This window comes from Chroicocephalus ridibundus, chromosome 6 (genome assembly GCF_963924245.1).
Source record: "Chroicocephalus ridibundus chromosome 6, bChrRid1.1, whole genome shotgun sequence".
NCBI classification, from domain to species: Eukaryota; Metazoa; Chordata; class Aves; order Charadriiformes; family Laridae; genus Chroicocephalus; species Chroicocephalus ridibundus.
In genome coordinates, this window is record NC_086289.1 from 56,576,848 (window position 1) to 56,591,368 (window position 14,521).

Genomic DNA, 14,521 nt, shown 5'->3' on the forward strand with positions numbered 1-14,521 from the left:
ACATGAATGATTTGTCTGCTTTCATAAACTGCACATTTCTCTTTGCATCGCACTGACCTCCTGGAGGGTGAACAATCAGATGCAAACCGATCACCTCTGCCTTATTCATACTGATTATCTTGGCCACTGCAGCGACGTACCATCCTAAGGACCAACCTGTTTTACCACAAATGGGTGTTGATGCCGTGTAGCCCAGAGAGGCTGTTCGCTTCCAGGGCAGAGATGGCACAGAAAGGATGGACGACCCCTCGTTCCTGGTGGCACAGGCTTTGGTGTCACCAAGAGTGCACGCAGGGACCCAGACACACCGCTTGCTCCCGTGCCAGCTCTGTGTGCAAACGGCTTCATTTCATTTCGTGCCTATGATAGTAATTGGTACGCTATGTCCCTGTTGTGCTGCTGAAGGGGAGTGAGAGAGCGGCTGGGTGGGCGGCTGGCGGCCAGCCTACGTCAACCCACCACGCTGTTCAGTCTTCCACACAAACCCATTCCTTGCTGTTTAAACAGGCTGCTCTGGAGGATGAAAAGTCAGAGGAGATGAGCTTGCTGAGCTCCTGGCTTCCCTTCCCCCAACCTCCAAACCCAAGAGCTTTCTTAAATAACTAGAAAAGGGAAAAGTTACCTTTTCCTTCAGATCAATTCCACAACCGCCAATTTTTATCAAGAACTAACTAAAACACTCTGAATATATAGAGCACACAGAAATAAGTGGATTTGGAGTGACAGGTGAGAATCAAGGCAATCCTACCACAGCTAATAAAAGAATTTATTGTAAACATACGTATCTTACACAATTATACAGTATAATACAGATAACATGAAGGATTTAAACACTCAGCATTACAAATAGGGGCAATATTTGCAAAGAGATCTTTAATTTGTATCAAGACTCTTTAGAAAGCCAGAGAAATATACCGTAACATTTCAACACACCGTATCATCTGTAGCGCTCCACACACCTCTGAACGGGTGCGTGAAATTCCACAACCTCTAACTCATCTCCAAGCAATTCCCACAGGAACTTCTCGCCAACAATTTTTTTCTCCCACCACTTTTCAAAATTCCAACACCTCGTTGCAAATGTTTCCTACATCTGAAGGACTAAACAAATGTGTTATTTTCTATCTGCTTTTAACAGTTAATTTTTCTTCAGCAAACTTTATATATTATTAATATAGCATCTCCTAGGAGAATAACCTGTGGTTGCTCAGAAATGCAGCAACAGATCTCCGCTGCAAGAACCGCATTAAGGACAGGGGGCATTTACCTGCCTGCTTCAGGGCCAGGTTCAGGACTCATTCTGAAACTCCATTCCTCATAGAAAAGCAGGACACGGGCAAGGAAGCCACAATTTGCAAACAGATGCCCAAAGACGAGCTCCTGCATCCTCAAGAGCTGCTCTGGGCGTTATCAAAATCCCAGAAACGAAGCCCACAGGAGACGGGGGCTGGAAATGCATGTGTCATTGCAGAAGATCACAGCACAACTGAGTTTGCCCAAAAGGCTGTTCCCACACAACCTGCAGGCTGTCATAGCGATAGTGACAGATATCTTGAAAATGCCCTTCTCTTTTGTAAAAGCTGTGTACAGGGGTGCCTGAAAGCAGTATGGACGCTGAGTTCACTAGAGCCTACAAAGTGTGGGGCCTGCAGTTCCCCACCTACCTGGATTCCTCCCAGCTCTCAACACTGAGCTCAAACAGCATCACCGCTGCTCGGCTCCTTCTCACACTGACCTCAGCTGAAAACTAACGTCAGGGCTAAGCTGTGCACTTTACTTGTGCAGGCAATCCGGCACTCAGCTCACCCGAACAAGCCAGGATTATCTTTTGAATCCAGAGCATCTGAAACGCCCTTTCTAGGGGGCATTTAAGTCCTTCTCTGCATGCTGCTTGGATTTCATCCATTGGTCCCGTTTCCTAGATTCGAGGGCCAGGTTCTGTCACTCCTACACAAGCGAAGTGTAAATCCCTGTTAGCTCTGATGAGCTGAGAGGGGCTTATCTGCAGACCCTGGTTTTATTTAAGGTGGAGAAGACAGGCAGCACCTCACCTGAGGCACATAGTACCTTCTTCAGCTTAAAGAACTGCATTGAACCTACGGTATTCTCCTTGCAAGCCTGAACCCACCCTCTCACAGCCCCCAAAAGCACCAAAAGATAACATTTTGAAGATTTCTGTTCCTACCCCAGGCCAGGAAAGATAGCTGTAGTTTAATGTTTATAAAAGGCTTTGTATTGTCAAAACACGGCACCAACAAGAGCGAGGCCTCAGTACACCCCTGTGAGGTAGGTATCCTGCTCCCCATGCTCAGAGATGGGGAAACTGAGGCACAGAGTGATTAAATCAAAGGCCATGCAGCAGATCAGAGACCCAGCTGAGATCAGCACATTGGAGGTTCTGGCTGTTTGACCCATGCTTCACCCACATGACAGCACTGCCTCACCAAACAAGCACCCTGAAAGCATGACAGTCCAACAGGAGTCCCACCAACTATACAATGGCTTATTCACGCTACTAACAAGCACCCATGGGGCAGGACAAAGGGGTGGTGGATGTGGGGTGGTCAGGATGTTGTCAGCAAAGCCTTCTTCAGCGAGGTGTTGATAGCCAGGCTGCAGAAATGTCTCCGACACCAGTGATGTTCCTGAGACAGGTAAGTGCTGGGGTTAGTAGCAGAACTTCTTCCTGCAGTCAAGACATCAGAGGAGCTCCCCACAAGTGGCAAAACTGATTTTTTTTGATCCTATCAGGCCTCCCTGTTGAGGAGAACGTAAGCCAAAGTGATGCTGCTCCCACAGCAATTCACAATCCACGTTGATCACTAGTGACTTGTACAACACAGCTGGTCACCTGCCCTCCAGCCCACTCCAAATCTTCTGTCAGCCTGGGGAGGCACTCGCTGGGCAAGCAAAGGGTTTCAGCCAGTCCAGCCCCACAAACTGTACTTGCTCCTCTCCTTTCCCCTGCAGGACAAGTGGTCAGTCAAATCTTACCAAGTCTGACCACGGTTTGGTACATGTTCAGTCAAGATGAACAGTCTACCCTTTCTGAGGTGACTAAAAAAGGTGGCATACGACACCTCCTCCAGCAAGGCAAGGAATTTGGCTAGGTGACACTAAGCTGAACAAGCTAGCGATAAACCTACCCAGCTGTGTTCTCAGTCACATACATCATGCTCAAGCAGGACTGGCAGAATTCGTTGCAGCCATCAACCTTCTGCTCCCCCACAATCAAACCTAACCAACCAACCCACCCATCTACTCAAATGGTCCACCTTGAAAAGCTGCCTTTGAGTTTTCTCATGTTCAGAGTGCCAAAGCAACTGTTCTGCCCACTGCATGGGGAAACCAACTCGTATACTGACTGCATCAAAAAGCATAATTTCTTTTCTTAAAAAAATGTTCAATCTCATCAATACAGCTGTCTCAGAGGGACCAGGCCTGTGGAGTCTCTCACAGCTAGCAACTCGATGCAAACTGACAATGTTTGTTCAGCCACTGAACATACACTTACCAAGTAAACACTGACATTTAACAACTGGATTTTGGAACAGAGCATCATTTTGTTGCATTAAGGTGCATCTTTAATTGGAGGTAACAATCTAGTAGCCCAATGTTATAAATGTATATAATAGTGTCCTACAGAAACACTGGATTTGTCAACCCAACTGCAGTCATAAATCCACCTTTCCTGTAGCATCTTCTCTGCTCTATTTCATTGTTCCTCGTTTAGTATCTTCATATGTTTGTTTGTGAGGAAGTCAAGAAAGGGAATATTACAGATGGCTTTGTGAATATTCATCACTGTGATCTCTCTTGGAGTCCTGCAGGGAATGCATCAGAGATGCTATTATAATACATAAAAAGACACGTGTCCATAAAGCAGCAAGTCAATAAATTTACTAACAGGGGTGGGGAAAAAAAGAAAAAAGATCAATAAAAAAGCAGAATAAAAGAGCAGGTGTTAGAGCAACATAGGAAAAGCATTAAAATGTCACAGCACAAAAAAGCCATTCTCACATGACTCAGGGAAACATCTGGGGCACTGGGATAGGAAAATCAAGCGCTGAAGTATTAATTCTTGAACTTCTATAGCACAGACTATGCGCATCCATTTTTATAGATAACACATATACATATGTTTAATATATATTATATAAATATTTATATATTGCATATAAGTAAATATTTAAACTAGGCATTTTCTCATAGTGGTTTTTTTTTTTTTCAGTTTCAAGCTATCCCAAATCATGCTGCTGAAACAAAAAAATCAAAATATGGCCTAATCATTATCATAAAAATCACTCAGTATCTAAGCAAGAAAAGAGTATATCAGTAAAATAAAGAGGAGATCATTTAGGTTGTTTAAGTTCTGGCGGGTCACGGGTAAGTTGTCTACATGGTAACCTGAAATGGAGGAGTGCCTGTGTAGATACAGGCCATCTGCCTTTGAGCGTGGCAACAGCAGAGAATGCTGCCTCAGTTTCTGACGTTGCCTATGATACCACTCCTTTGCCACTATGGAGCTAAGAGATGACAAACACCCTCCTCAGGCTTGGACCTTCCCAGATCATAAATTCCCTCACTCACATGGTCTGAGCTAATCTGACTAAATCCCTGTAGCAGTTCAGCCCATAGGTCTGGCGTAAGTGGTCCAAGAGGAAACAAGGTGCCGTACCTGTTGTGAGGAGCTGTCTGGTATGCCACAGCCAGTGCTTGCCGTAGGATGTCACTCATAAGCTGTTCAGTGGCCTGTGACAAAAGACAGCATTAGAAGACAGCATCATAGAAGAGGAAAGGAACATGCTATTTGCTTGAGTACCAGTGTAAGAGCAGCTGAAATTCTGGCTCACTTCAATCCGGTATTCAATCAGCAGAGGGAGAGGGCATTTCAAGGTGCCCAAGTGAGTTTTATTAGTACAGTATTAAGAACTGAGTATATTTAACAGAACAAATGAGACTCACAGATGCACAGAGCTCAGACTGCAACCGCCCAGCCTGGTTTCCCTCTGGACCTGCAGAGCAGGGTGGACCCAATGCTCCCGAGCCTGTGCTTCAAAGAGCATTTTAGGGCCTTGCCTCTCACACACCAGAGCTTGTTTTGTACGTGGCAGATTCCAAATGTTCTCCTGGGAGCTGGTAGATGCTTGTTGGCCACTTCCTGTGGTCACCACGCTTATGTCAAGACACTTTTCACAAAAACCTCCCAGCCTGGTCAGCAAGCAGATGGCAGCCATATGCCCTACACACTTGGCTTAATCAAGGTTCAATCAAAAGGTAATTAAGGCTCTTGGCTTCCTGGGCCTGTATCAATACTAGAGCAGAGGTTTCTGGGACGCTCAGTCAGGAAAGCTGGCATAACTCTACAATTACAATGGAGCAATCTGATGGTTACAATCTGTGTCCACAAATGGATGTATCTGTATCCGAGTTCAACTATGATAAGTAACAGAGAGCACAGAAACGCGCACGCAAGTGCGTGTGTAGCCTGGAATTAATTAGCTTTTGTAAAACTGATCCTCTGATAAGCAGCAGTCTGTGTAAACAACCCCCAAAGTTGCCTTTGGCTTGAAATACAGCAGAGCACTGCTAAAAATAATCTTTGTTAGCCTTCAGTCCAAACCCAAAACCTCCACACTGTTCAAAGCTTTGGTAAGAAACTGCCTCTGTTTTTCCAAAGTGATTATGATAGAGAACTGGTTTCTCGTATAAGGCAGAATTGCTACTGTCTGCAGGAATTCAGCAGGCTTCCAGCAGAGACAACCCAGGCAAAAAGAAACCGAACAGTGTTTAGGAAAAAATCAGCTAACCTTGTATAAAACAATCAAGTCTTAGAGAACTCTGGCAGATCCTGCCCCGATTCTGAAGGGTAGGACAAAGTAAGAGGTACTTTCAAAGTTACAGAGTGAGTCAGTATCTTACTGGCAGTGAAAATCTGCAAATCACTATTCTGTGTCCAAGCCAACAAATCAGTTAAAAAGACGGAAACACGCACAGAAGCATATGACTCTTTTTGGCCAGCTATCTATCTTTCTATACATGCACAAAGGTGGAGGTGGACATCAGACGCTGTACCTCCTGATTTGAAAAATGCATATTAATAAGGATATCTCATCTTTTTTCTACATTACTGAGTCAATACAGCTACAGAAAAGTTCTTATTGTGAAGTAATTTCTTACCTTTAAAATCATATCTTCTATTACTGACGCATAAACATTCTTTTGTACCTCAGCAGGCTGAAAGGAAATCCCTATCTATAAAATACGAGAGAGAAAAAAAATCAGTACATCAAATAACACAAGCCATGTTGTACTACAGATTAGATGAGAATGACATTAACAGGAAAAAAAAATCTATTACACAGGCTAGTGAAAAAACAAGCAAGCAGACACTGCAGAACTTTCAAGCAGTATAATCTTAGGCTTCATTTTAAAAAAGCTCTGGAGAAAATGAAGCTCGACCACTAGAACAGCCTGCATAAACGCCTCTAAAACACAAGACAAAACAAAAGCAGGTTTTGATTTTTGTTTCACAAAGTCCACACAGAAACCAGGCTGCATTGGGTATCTTTTGATTGAGAATGGAACCTCCATTTTAAAACCGTACATACATTCAATCCATCTGTGCATAATCTTCCCTGCACCTAACTATGGCAACTGAAACCCCTTTAAACAGTACCCCCGGCACAAAAGTTCCACATCACAAGAGTGCTTCATCCCCCACTCTCACTCTCATCATGGCCGTGAGCTGTCACCTATGTAGCAAGGGACCAGATACACTGAAGAACCAAAGCTTTGTCTCTTGATGTCAGCACTAGAGGTGGAGATGGAGATCCTTTCTTTCTCCTACTGGTGCTGCATGCTAACCCCTCCCGCTGCTCCTGTCCCTGCTGGTACAATGGCGAGCACTCCTTCCTGCAAGCCAAGTGAGTCTCCTCTCTTTCCTTGGGGCTGCTGTGACAGAAGACCCCTCCTCTCTTTTTCTTTTACCCTAATTTGAATAGAGGGAGGAAATCCAAGAGGTAGAGAAGTTTGCTGTGGTCTAACCTTTACCACAACCCCTTGCCAGGAGCCGCTATTAAACAGCACGGGTCCAAGCAACGAGCTTGAATCTTTCACGTGATGGGACAGGAAGAATTCAGTGCTAGTGCTCCTCTTCCCTCATTTCCCCTTGCTTCTAGCCTTCCAGGACAAATCTTCTGGTACTAAGCCCTGCAACACAGCTACTCCGAAATGACCTCCTGTCTGACATGCTTCACTTACTTCTGCCAGCACTGGCACGCTGAGTGTCATGAGTCAGAAGGTCCAATTTTTACACAGCATTTATAAAAACTTTCACAAAGCATCCAGAGGCCCATATAGATGAGAGAACGGCAACTAAATAAATGTAAGACCACAACTAGCTTAACAACCGTTTTTATTAGCTTTATGATTCACTTATTACCTTCTCTGCAGCGTCCCTCACAAACTCTGATGCAGGCAGGGAAGCCAAGTAGAACTTCATCTCCTCTTGTTTCTCCTCCTGTTCTTTCTTAATGTTTATTTTTAACGGCTCGCTAAAGTTGAGAATATCTACTTCCTCTTCATGTTCTGGTTCTTGTTTCAGCAACTGCTGTAGTTCCTCTAGTTTTCGGCACAGCTCCTCACCACTGCTGTAAGATGAAGGGCATTCTGAAAAAGAAGCAGTCAATTAAATACATGATAGGTTATGGAAAGCTGTTTATAAACAGATGCACACTCAAAATATGGTAAGAAATTAAGTAATTGGAAGTTATTTTTGTAGTTCCTACCAAAGATAAGGATGAACAGAAATGCAAACAGTCATTGAGAGCCTTCTATTTACATCTTCATGACACTCATGGTCCCCTCCTTCATCTGCTCCTACACCAACCAAGAAGGCTGCGTTCCACACAAAACCAGGCTAATGGGAGTCTCCTAAACACTCTCACAGAAGCTTTTTGACAACTGGCAATGCAGTCTGATGCTCTTCAACTTGCTTGGAGAAATGGAGTTTCTACTATGTAGGCGCCACATAGCACTAAGTCATTTTTCACATTGCGACAAGTATTATCATGCTTTTAGAAAAATCAGAGGACAGATTTGCAGTGGAGTTACAAAAGGGTAACGTGTTCTCTGTACGCTTGACATGAGCCAGTAAAACCTTTAGTGGAAAGCTATGCAATAAACAGATTATTTTCTTCAAAGACAGACACAAATCTAGTTATTTATATACAAATATTAAAAGGTGGATGTAGGCTTCCTTTCCACCTTCAACAACTGCAGCGTAGAGCCAGACTTAGCAAATAATAATCAAATCCACACACTTCTGTGAAATACTTTTAATCCCTGTATGATCAGAACAGAACATTCAGCTTTGGGAAAGGGATTACCTGAAGGTGAAACAAGGGAGCTTAACTATGAAGAATGGATGAAATTAAAGATGTATGTTTAATACGTACTAAAATGGAGTGTGGAGATCCCAGAGCTATGCCCAGTACGGTAATGTAGCAGCTGTAATAACACAACGTGAAGCTTCACACGGGCCAATTCACTTCACTTTTGGAGGTAAACTAAGCACCACTGAGGTCCATGCTGACGCTGACAGTTTTGGGTTGTTTTGCACCTGAACTCATTCACACTGTTTGCACGGTAAGTCTTTTAACAGAGGCTAAGCCTACCCAAGGGCAGAACTGTCATTACTCCCTATGCTTAGCTTCTGTGCCCACCTATAAATTGTTACACTGTGGGGCAAGAATCATCTCTCGTCAGATTTCTCTACACTGGGCCTCCAAAGGCCCCAGAGCACAATAAAACCCAAGAGAGCCTCAAAGGACATCAGAATTGTGAGGGACAAGGGGGAACCTCAACATGTAGGCTTGCCCTTAAGATCTCCAACTTCTGTTATTCCAGAGTGAATCAAGTTAAAAAAAAAAAAGGAAGTAAGAATCCCCTTCCCCAGAAGCAGCAGCACGTGTGCGCATACTCACACAGAGTCTTGAGCCATTTAATAAACAGCATCTATGGCAAAAAGGTGCTTTCTGTCCCTCCATACTCACCTGGCTCACTGTCTATCTGTGTCAGCACGTCTTCAATTGAGTCCTCATCGTTCCGCAAGGTCTCTGGGTCAGGTGGAGTGTAGCCATGGCACCGACACCAGTGCACCACATGCTTTGTTTTCAGGGGTGTAATGTTGTGAAACCTGGGGTGCTTCTCGATGATTTCTTGTAGGATCTTTCTCACTGTCATTGCTCGTTGCCACTGTGACAGACCAAAGGGAAAGCTCATCACATTGGCTAAAATGTTTAAGGTTAGACTATGGCCCAGAACCATAATCCAGGTTGCAAGGAAAACGAAAGGAATGCAATTTTCTCAGAAGTCAGAATGACAAGGAAAAACAAATGTGGAAGATGGGCATAATCCTGATATCAGGCAGCTGTAGGCAGAACATTTAAACTCTGCTTTCTCACTCAACCTCAAGAAACCTCAAGAAAAAGGGACACAGATTTACAGGGGCCCAGACACATTTGTCTTGACTTGAACTGTCTCATTTCCCAAGTAACACCTAAGATGGCATAGGGCGAGAAATCCACTAGAGCAATATATGCTGCTCTAAATTTTGGTTAAACTCTTTAATCATTTAAGTTGGCAACAGCAGAAGGTTTAATCAGTTTTAACATCTTCCCCATAAAACTCCATTGCAGGATGACAAAACTATGAAGAAATAGAGGGAAACATAATAATCGCAATACAAAAAGGTCCAGATTAACCAAAGTATTTATTTTTGGTGAAATGACAACCTATTTGAGCACTAGCATTGCTTATGTCAGATCCCTCAGATCTCTTCCTACAGAAAGCAGACACAATCCCATGAAAAGATGGGCCAAGTACGTTGGGTAAAATTCCCATGACCACAATATGCCACAGAGGGGGATAAAGTGCTAACTGGACAGTCTGCAAAAATTCTAATTTTGAAAATGCTTCAAAACCATCTTATGTTGAACCAAACGAAAAATGACCTTTAGAGTCCCTTCTGCTTGAGAACGTCTCTGAACAATAAACTGGATCACTACCTGGACACAAATCAGTGCGTCTTGCAGTAAGGAATGCTTCCATTTAAGACTTCAGAAAACAAACCAGCCAACAACAAGAAAGGTTCCATAATTCAGAAATCCTTCTTGTGTCCCTAAGGACTGCTTAAGCAACACAGGAGGACAGGGTTACCTCGGCTGCCCTCCTCTTCCCAATATTCCAGCTGTAATACTGTTCCACTGAACCAGCACAAAAAGAGCTTGCATCTTCACCTAGAAAACACAAAGCCAAAATCAGTATTAAATAGGTGAAGTTTTTTATGTTTTTTTATGTTATTTAGTGTAGAAGAAGAGGGAAATGTGTTTTATGCTCACAGGATCAAGTTGTGTAACTCTCACAAATGTTGTGCTCACTCTGAGTAGAGCATAGATAGGTACAAGCAGACATTTTGGGTTTTGAATGCAAAATCAGCATTCTTCTTGGTCAGGATATACAGACATCTGTGGCTATCGGCTGTTTTAAGCCTCTTCTTCCCCCAGGACTGTAAGGATGTTGACCTGTAAGTCTGTCTTACTGGTCAAAGTCTCTTCCTTTGGAAAACATTTTTTTTTGCCAACAAATTGCAATATAAAAATGAAATAGTGAAAATGTTTCCTGGCAGCAATATAAAAATGAAATAATGAAAAGGCTTCCTGGCAAAAACATGAGGAGAGGATATGAATCCTAAGCAACGGATTAATGAGTGCTACTGTAGGCCAGAGAACTGTATGTAACGAAAGCTTTGCTGCGCCGCCCACTCCTGCTCTGCTCACTGTGCTTATCTTGAGAGGGTCTGCCCTACCCAGACTCCAGAACCACTTGTTCAAAGTGCATTAGTTACCAGAAAAAGCTGATAAATTTTCAGCTATGTACATGAGTAAGAGGTACACAATTATAAAGTACCAAAAAAGATTAAAACATTTCTCTGCTAACTACCAGTAAAGAAAAAGTAAAACCCCCAACAACAAACACATTCCAATGCTGAGCTACTTTATCATATTTGCAAGCATTTCTGAAATGCTGGCATTAAAAAAAAAAAAAAAAAAAAAAGGAAAAAAGCAGCACATCTATTAAGGACAAGCTTACTTGCACCCATTATATGAGGAAATAAAATCTATTTCTAGCCAAAAAACAGGTGAAAGTTAATAACTGCTGACAACATACTTGGCTTTATTGGAAGAACCTGATTCTAAGCATCTTTAGAATAATCCCTGGAGTAAGGTCTCTAGGAGAATGGCTTCATTTCATTCTGCCATTTAATAATTTTTGCAGCTACAGAGTGTGCAAGGCATTCTGTTGATACGTTGAAAGTAGAAAGCAAAGCCTTTTCATTTACTGCTTACTTTTTTCAGCAATTAATGGAACCTTCTTCACTATTGCTGTTAAAAGCTGCTGGACGTTCTCCAAATATTCTATGCTGCAAGGGATAAAAAGAATCACAATGAAGAATACTGTTGGAAGCAATGAATCAGATGCAAAAGGTTTCAAAATCACTGCATGGTCCAAAGTCCCTAGCCCCAAGGCACTATAGCAATATTAATATGAGGATAAACTGTTATGCCCCAGTCTGGAGAAGGTATTTCAAACAGCCCTTTCTCTCACTGAAATACCCACATCTGAAGCTGCATTTGTCATGATGAAGAAACTGAAGACAGGCTTTTTTGGGCTGGCTTGGAAGAAATCCCTGCATCATCTTGCAAGCTGCAACACTACTTTGAGGGATAAGACGCACCTATTAGTACAGGCTGTGCCAGTAGAAACATGGGATACTGCATGGGAAGCTCTGTACTGAAGGGAGTTTAAGGAAATTTTACTTAACCAGCCATACTGTATTTAACTGTCAAGAACTGTATTTTCCATTTGTTATTTTATAACTAGGATAATTTCCAGGGTGTACTGACTCAAGATTTATTCCTGTCTCCTACACACACTCTCCATCAGGGTAATGTCTGTAGGGATATGTCAGGATAACAAAACTTTTCAAAACATGGAGACAGGAAAGTCAGCCACTGGAGGAATCAAGAGCAGAAGAAACCCCCTATACATTACAAGAAACATGCGGAGAAAATCCTGCAAACTGAGCTCTGGGGAAAAAACACTAACAAGTACTTGCAAGAGCATCACAAACAAGGCACTGGATTTCACAGCATCCAGTGAACAAACACTCCAGCGATCTTTATTATTTAATTCCAATTCTGAACAAAGGCAGCCGTGATGCTAACTAATTACAGAAGCATATGAACTTTACAAGACTAGAGAGGCAAGAAGAGAGACATTTCTACTTATTTCAGATGCCCCTTGTTTGACCTGCATTTCACTGGGCAGTTTGACTTCAGTAAGGACACACAATGGCAACGGGAATTATACAAGCATCAGATGATAAAGAGGTTTTAGCAGCTTGAGATTTTAGCAAACCACAAAACCACTGAAAATCTTCAAATAATTTTTTCTTGCCCTTTCATGACCCCTGCATACAAATCCATTTACAAAGAAAATATTGTGACACTGTCTGGAACAAACGCCAGCCAGTGGAATTAGTACTGATACAGCAGCGTGTGGGACAGAAGATTTTATAATGTATTTCTGGGTCAAACTTAACACTACTGCAGGTATCCTTAGAACCTCCTCTTTTCCCCCTGGTATTTCAAAGACCAAAAGTAATTATAGAGAAATGAGCAATTACTTGATAACGTAATTCCCAAGTTCAGAGTTCTCTTCTGTTTTTACGGCTGCTTGGCTTTCTTGGGTACCCACAGAACTGCAGTTTTGTCCTGTTGAATCAGGCTCCATCTTAACTTCAAAGAAACAGAACACATTTTAAGAGACAAAAAGTACCAGTAAGCTTGATAAATAATGTCTTGTGAGATGCTGGTAAGACTAAGGGTCTTACATAGCATCACTTAATTTGTTGTTCGCATTCTGATTAAGCATGAACAAATGTGGCCTTCAATTCTGCTGGAAGAAAGCCACCAGAACACGACACACACCCCTCCCCGCCCCACCCCAATCTCAATACGCTCACATCCTTTTTAGAAAATTTGCATGTGCATAAATCATTTGCTGATGTTTTGCATATGACTGCCTGATCCAAACTGAACTGTAAATGTATGTTGGCCTTTCTGTAAACAAAGAGCTGTACAGAAAATTACCAACAGTTTTAGCAAGAAGTGACATTTCAAAGTGAGAACCTTTGCAAAGACATCACTGATTTTGACATCAATGAACTTTCTCACATCTAGGACAGAACTCTGGTGAGACAGGAGCAGGAGAGAGAGATGTTCCCAATCCGAATGGCTAGGCAGCCTGGGCATTCATGTGGGATGGGAGAGATGCCTGACAGTTCTGCAAGAACTGGACTTTGGGTATCTCCGCTCTGGCCCATTATTCTGGCAAGTACTGTGGGCGCGTCTCTCCCAGTAAACATGCTGTTTATGTCTAGTGCTGCTGGAAAGCATTCCCCAGTGCATTTCACCACAGTCACTATTCTAAGGACAGTAGTAACTGTGATTAAATACATGCTGCTTTATGCATTTCTGCAAAAATGGATTGAAACAATGAATGTTTAAGCTACTTGTGGTAGCTGTCTATAGAATCCTCATTTCTCTCTCTACCTGCCTCTCCTTTGGGATTTGTTGAGGGGCAAGTCACTGTTAATTTCCTAGTCCCCCAATGCCATTTTTACTTGATTTAAACCCTATTAACAACGGAAATAAAGGAGCCCACAGTCACAGAGTCTACTTTCCTAGTCAGGCCACTTGCACAAAACAGCACCAGCTTATTTCTACTACTTATCTTACGGAGAATTCCGTGTTACCTTTAGTAATGGATGCTGTAGAGGGACTAGGGACAACGGTACTTGCTGTTGTGACAGCTGCAACAGCTGAAACTTTGCTGGTAGAAAGTGACTGTATCACTGGAGAGGAACAGCAAAAAGAAAAACAAACAACAAAACAACAAAGAAAAGAAAAAGAAAAACAAAATATCAAACTTCACACACTTCAACAAATAACCATGTTCAGAAGCAACACAGTGTTTGCAGCACAACGTTTAGGGATGAAATTCCTTGCTACATTTTCTTCTCTCTCTAACTTTGGACCATGTATGCCAACAGCGACCAAGAGCTACCCTGCGTCGAAGGGGATTTTCAAACACCATCTGTCATCCTCCTCTGCCCTTTACCTTTGTTCATAGGCATGAGTATTGTCTGAACACCTCCAGAAGCTGTGTTTACACCGAGCTGTTTAAGCTGGCTGGGAACTGTCAGAACAGCCTGCTGTGGACTAGACTGATTTGAGTGGATTTTTAGCAACCCTGCAAGAAGAACGGAAGACAAAATGTTAAATAAAACACACCATTTTGTTTATCTCCAGCTACTTCTCTCCCTTTCTGCCTGAACTAGGATGGCATGTAAGCTAGCACAGCCACCCTCTTAAGAAGCCACAGTTCAGTGAAC

At 42.7% G+C, this 14,521-nt stretch overlaps 1 protein-coding gene across 7 annotated transcripts in view; it reads right to left on the bottom strand.

Moving 5' to 3' along the window:
* Window positions 1-745: 745 nt before the first annotated feature.
* YEATS2 (YEATS domain containing 2) overlaps window positions 746-14,521 on the bottom strand; it is a 51,930-nt gene continuing 38,154 nt past the window's right edge. For 4 of the 7 annotated variants that reach the window (XM_063339560.1, XM_063339559.1, XM_063339557.1 and 1 more), the window contains 10 exons: window positions 14,248-14,379; window positions 13,883-13,981; window positions 12,752-12,863; window positions 11,412-11,485; window positions 10,222-10,301; window positions 9,057-9,258; window positions 7,445-7,671; window positions 6,181-6,255; window positions 4,679-4,752; window positions 746-3,824 (listed from right to left, as the gene is read on the bottom strand). In XM_063339560.1, the coding sequence (XP_063195630.1) occupies window positions 3,716-3,824; window positions 4,679-4,752; window positions 6,181-6,255; window positions 7,445-7,671; window positions 9,057-9,258; window positions 10,222-10,301; window positions 11,412-11,485; window positions 12,752-12,863; window positions 13,883-13,981; window positions 14,248-14,379 (1,184 nt within the window). In that variant the 3' untranslated portion in view covers window positions 746-3,715. Of the gene's footprint in view, window positions 3,825-4,678; window positions 4,753-6,180; window positions 6,256-7,444; window positions 7,672-9,056; window positions 9,259-10,221; window positions 10,302-11,411; window positions 11,486-12,751; window positions 12,864-13,882; window positions 13,982-14,247; window positions 14,380-14,521 lie in introns of those variants that run through there. The other 3 variants (XM_063339555.1, XM_063339558.1, XR_010071717.1) reach the window with 3 other exon arrangements.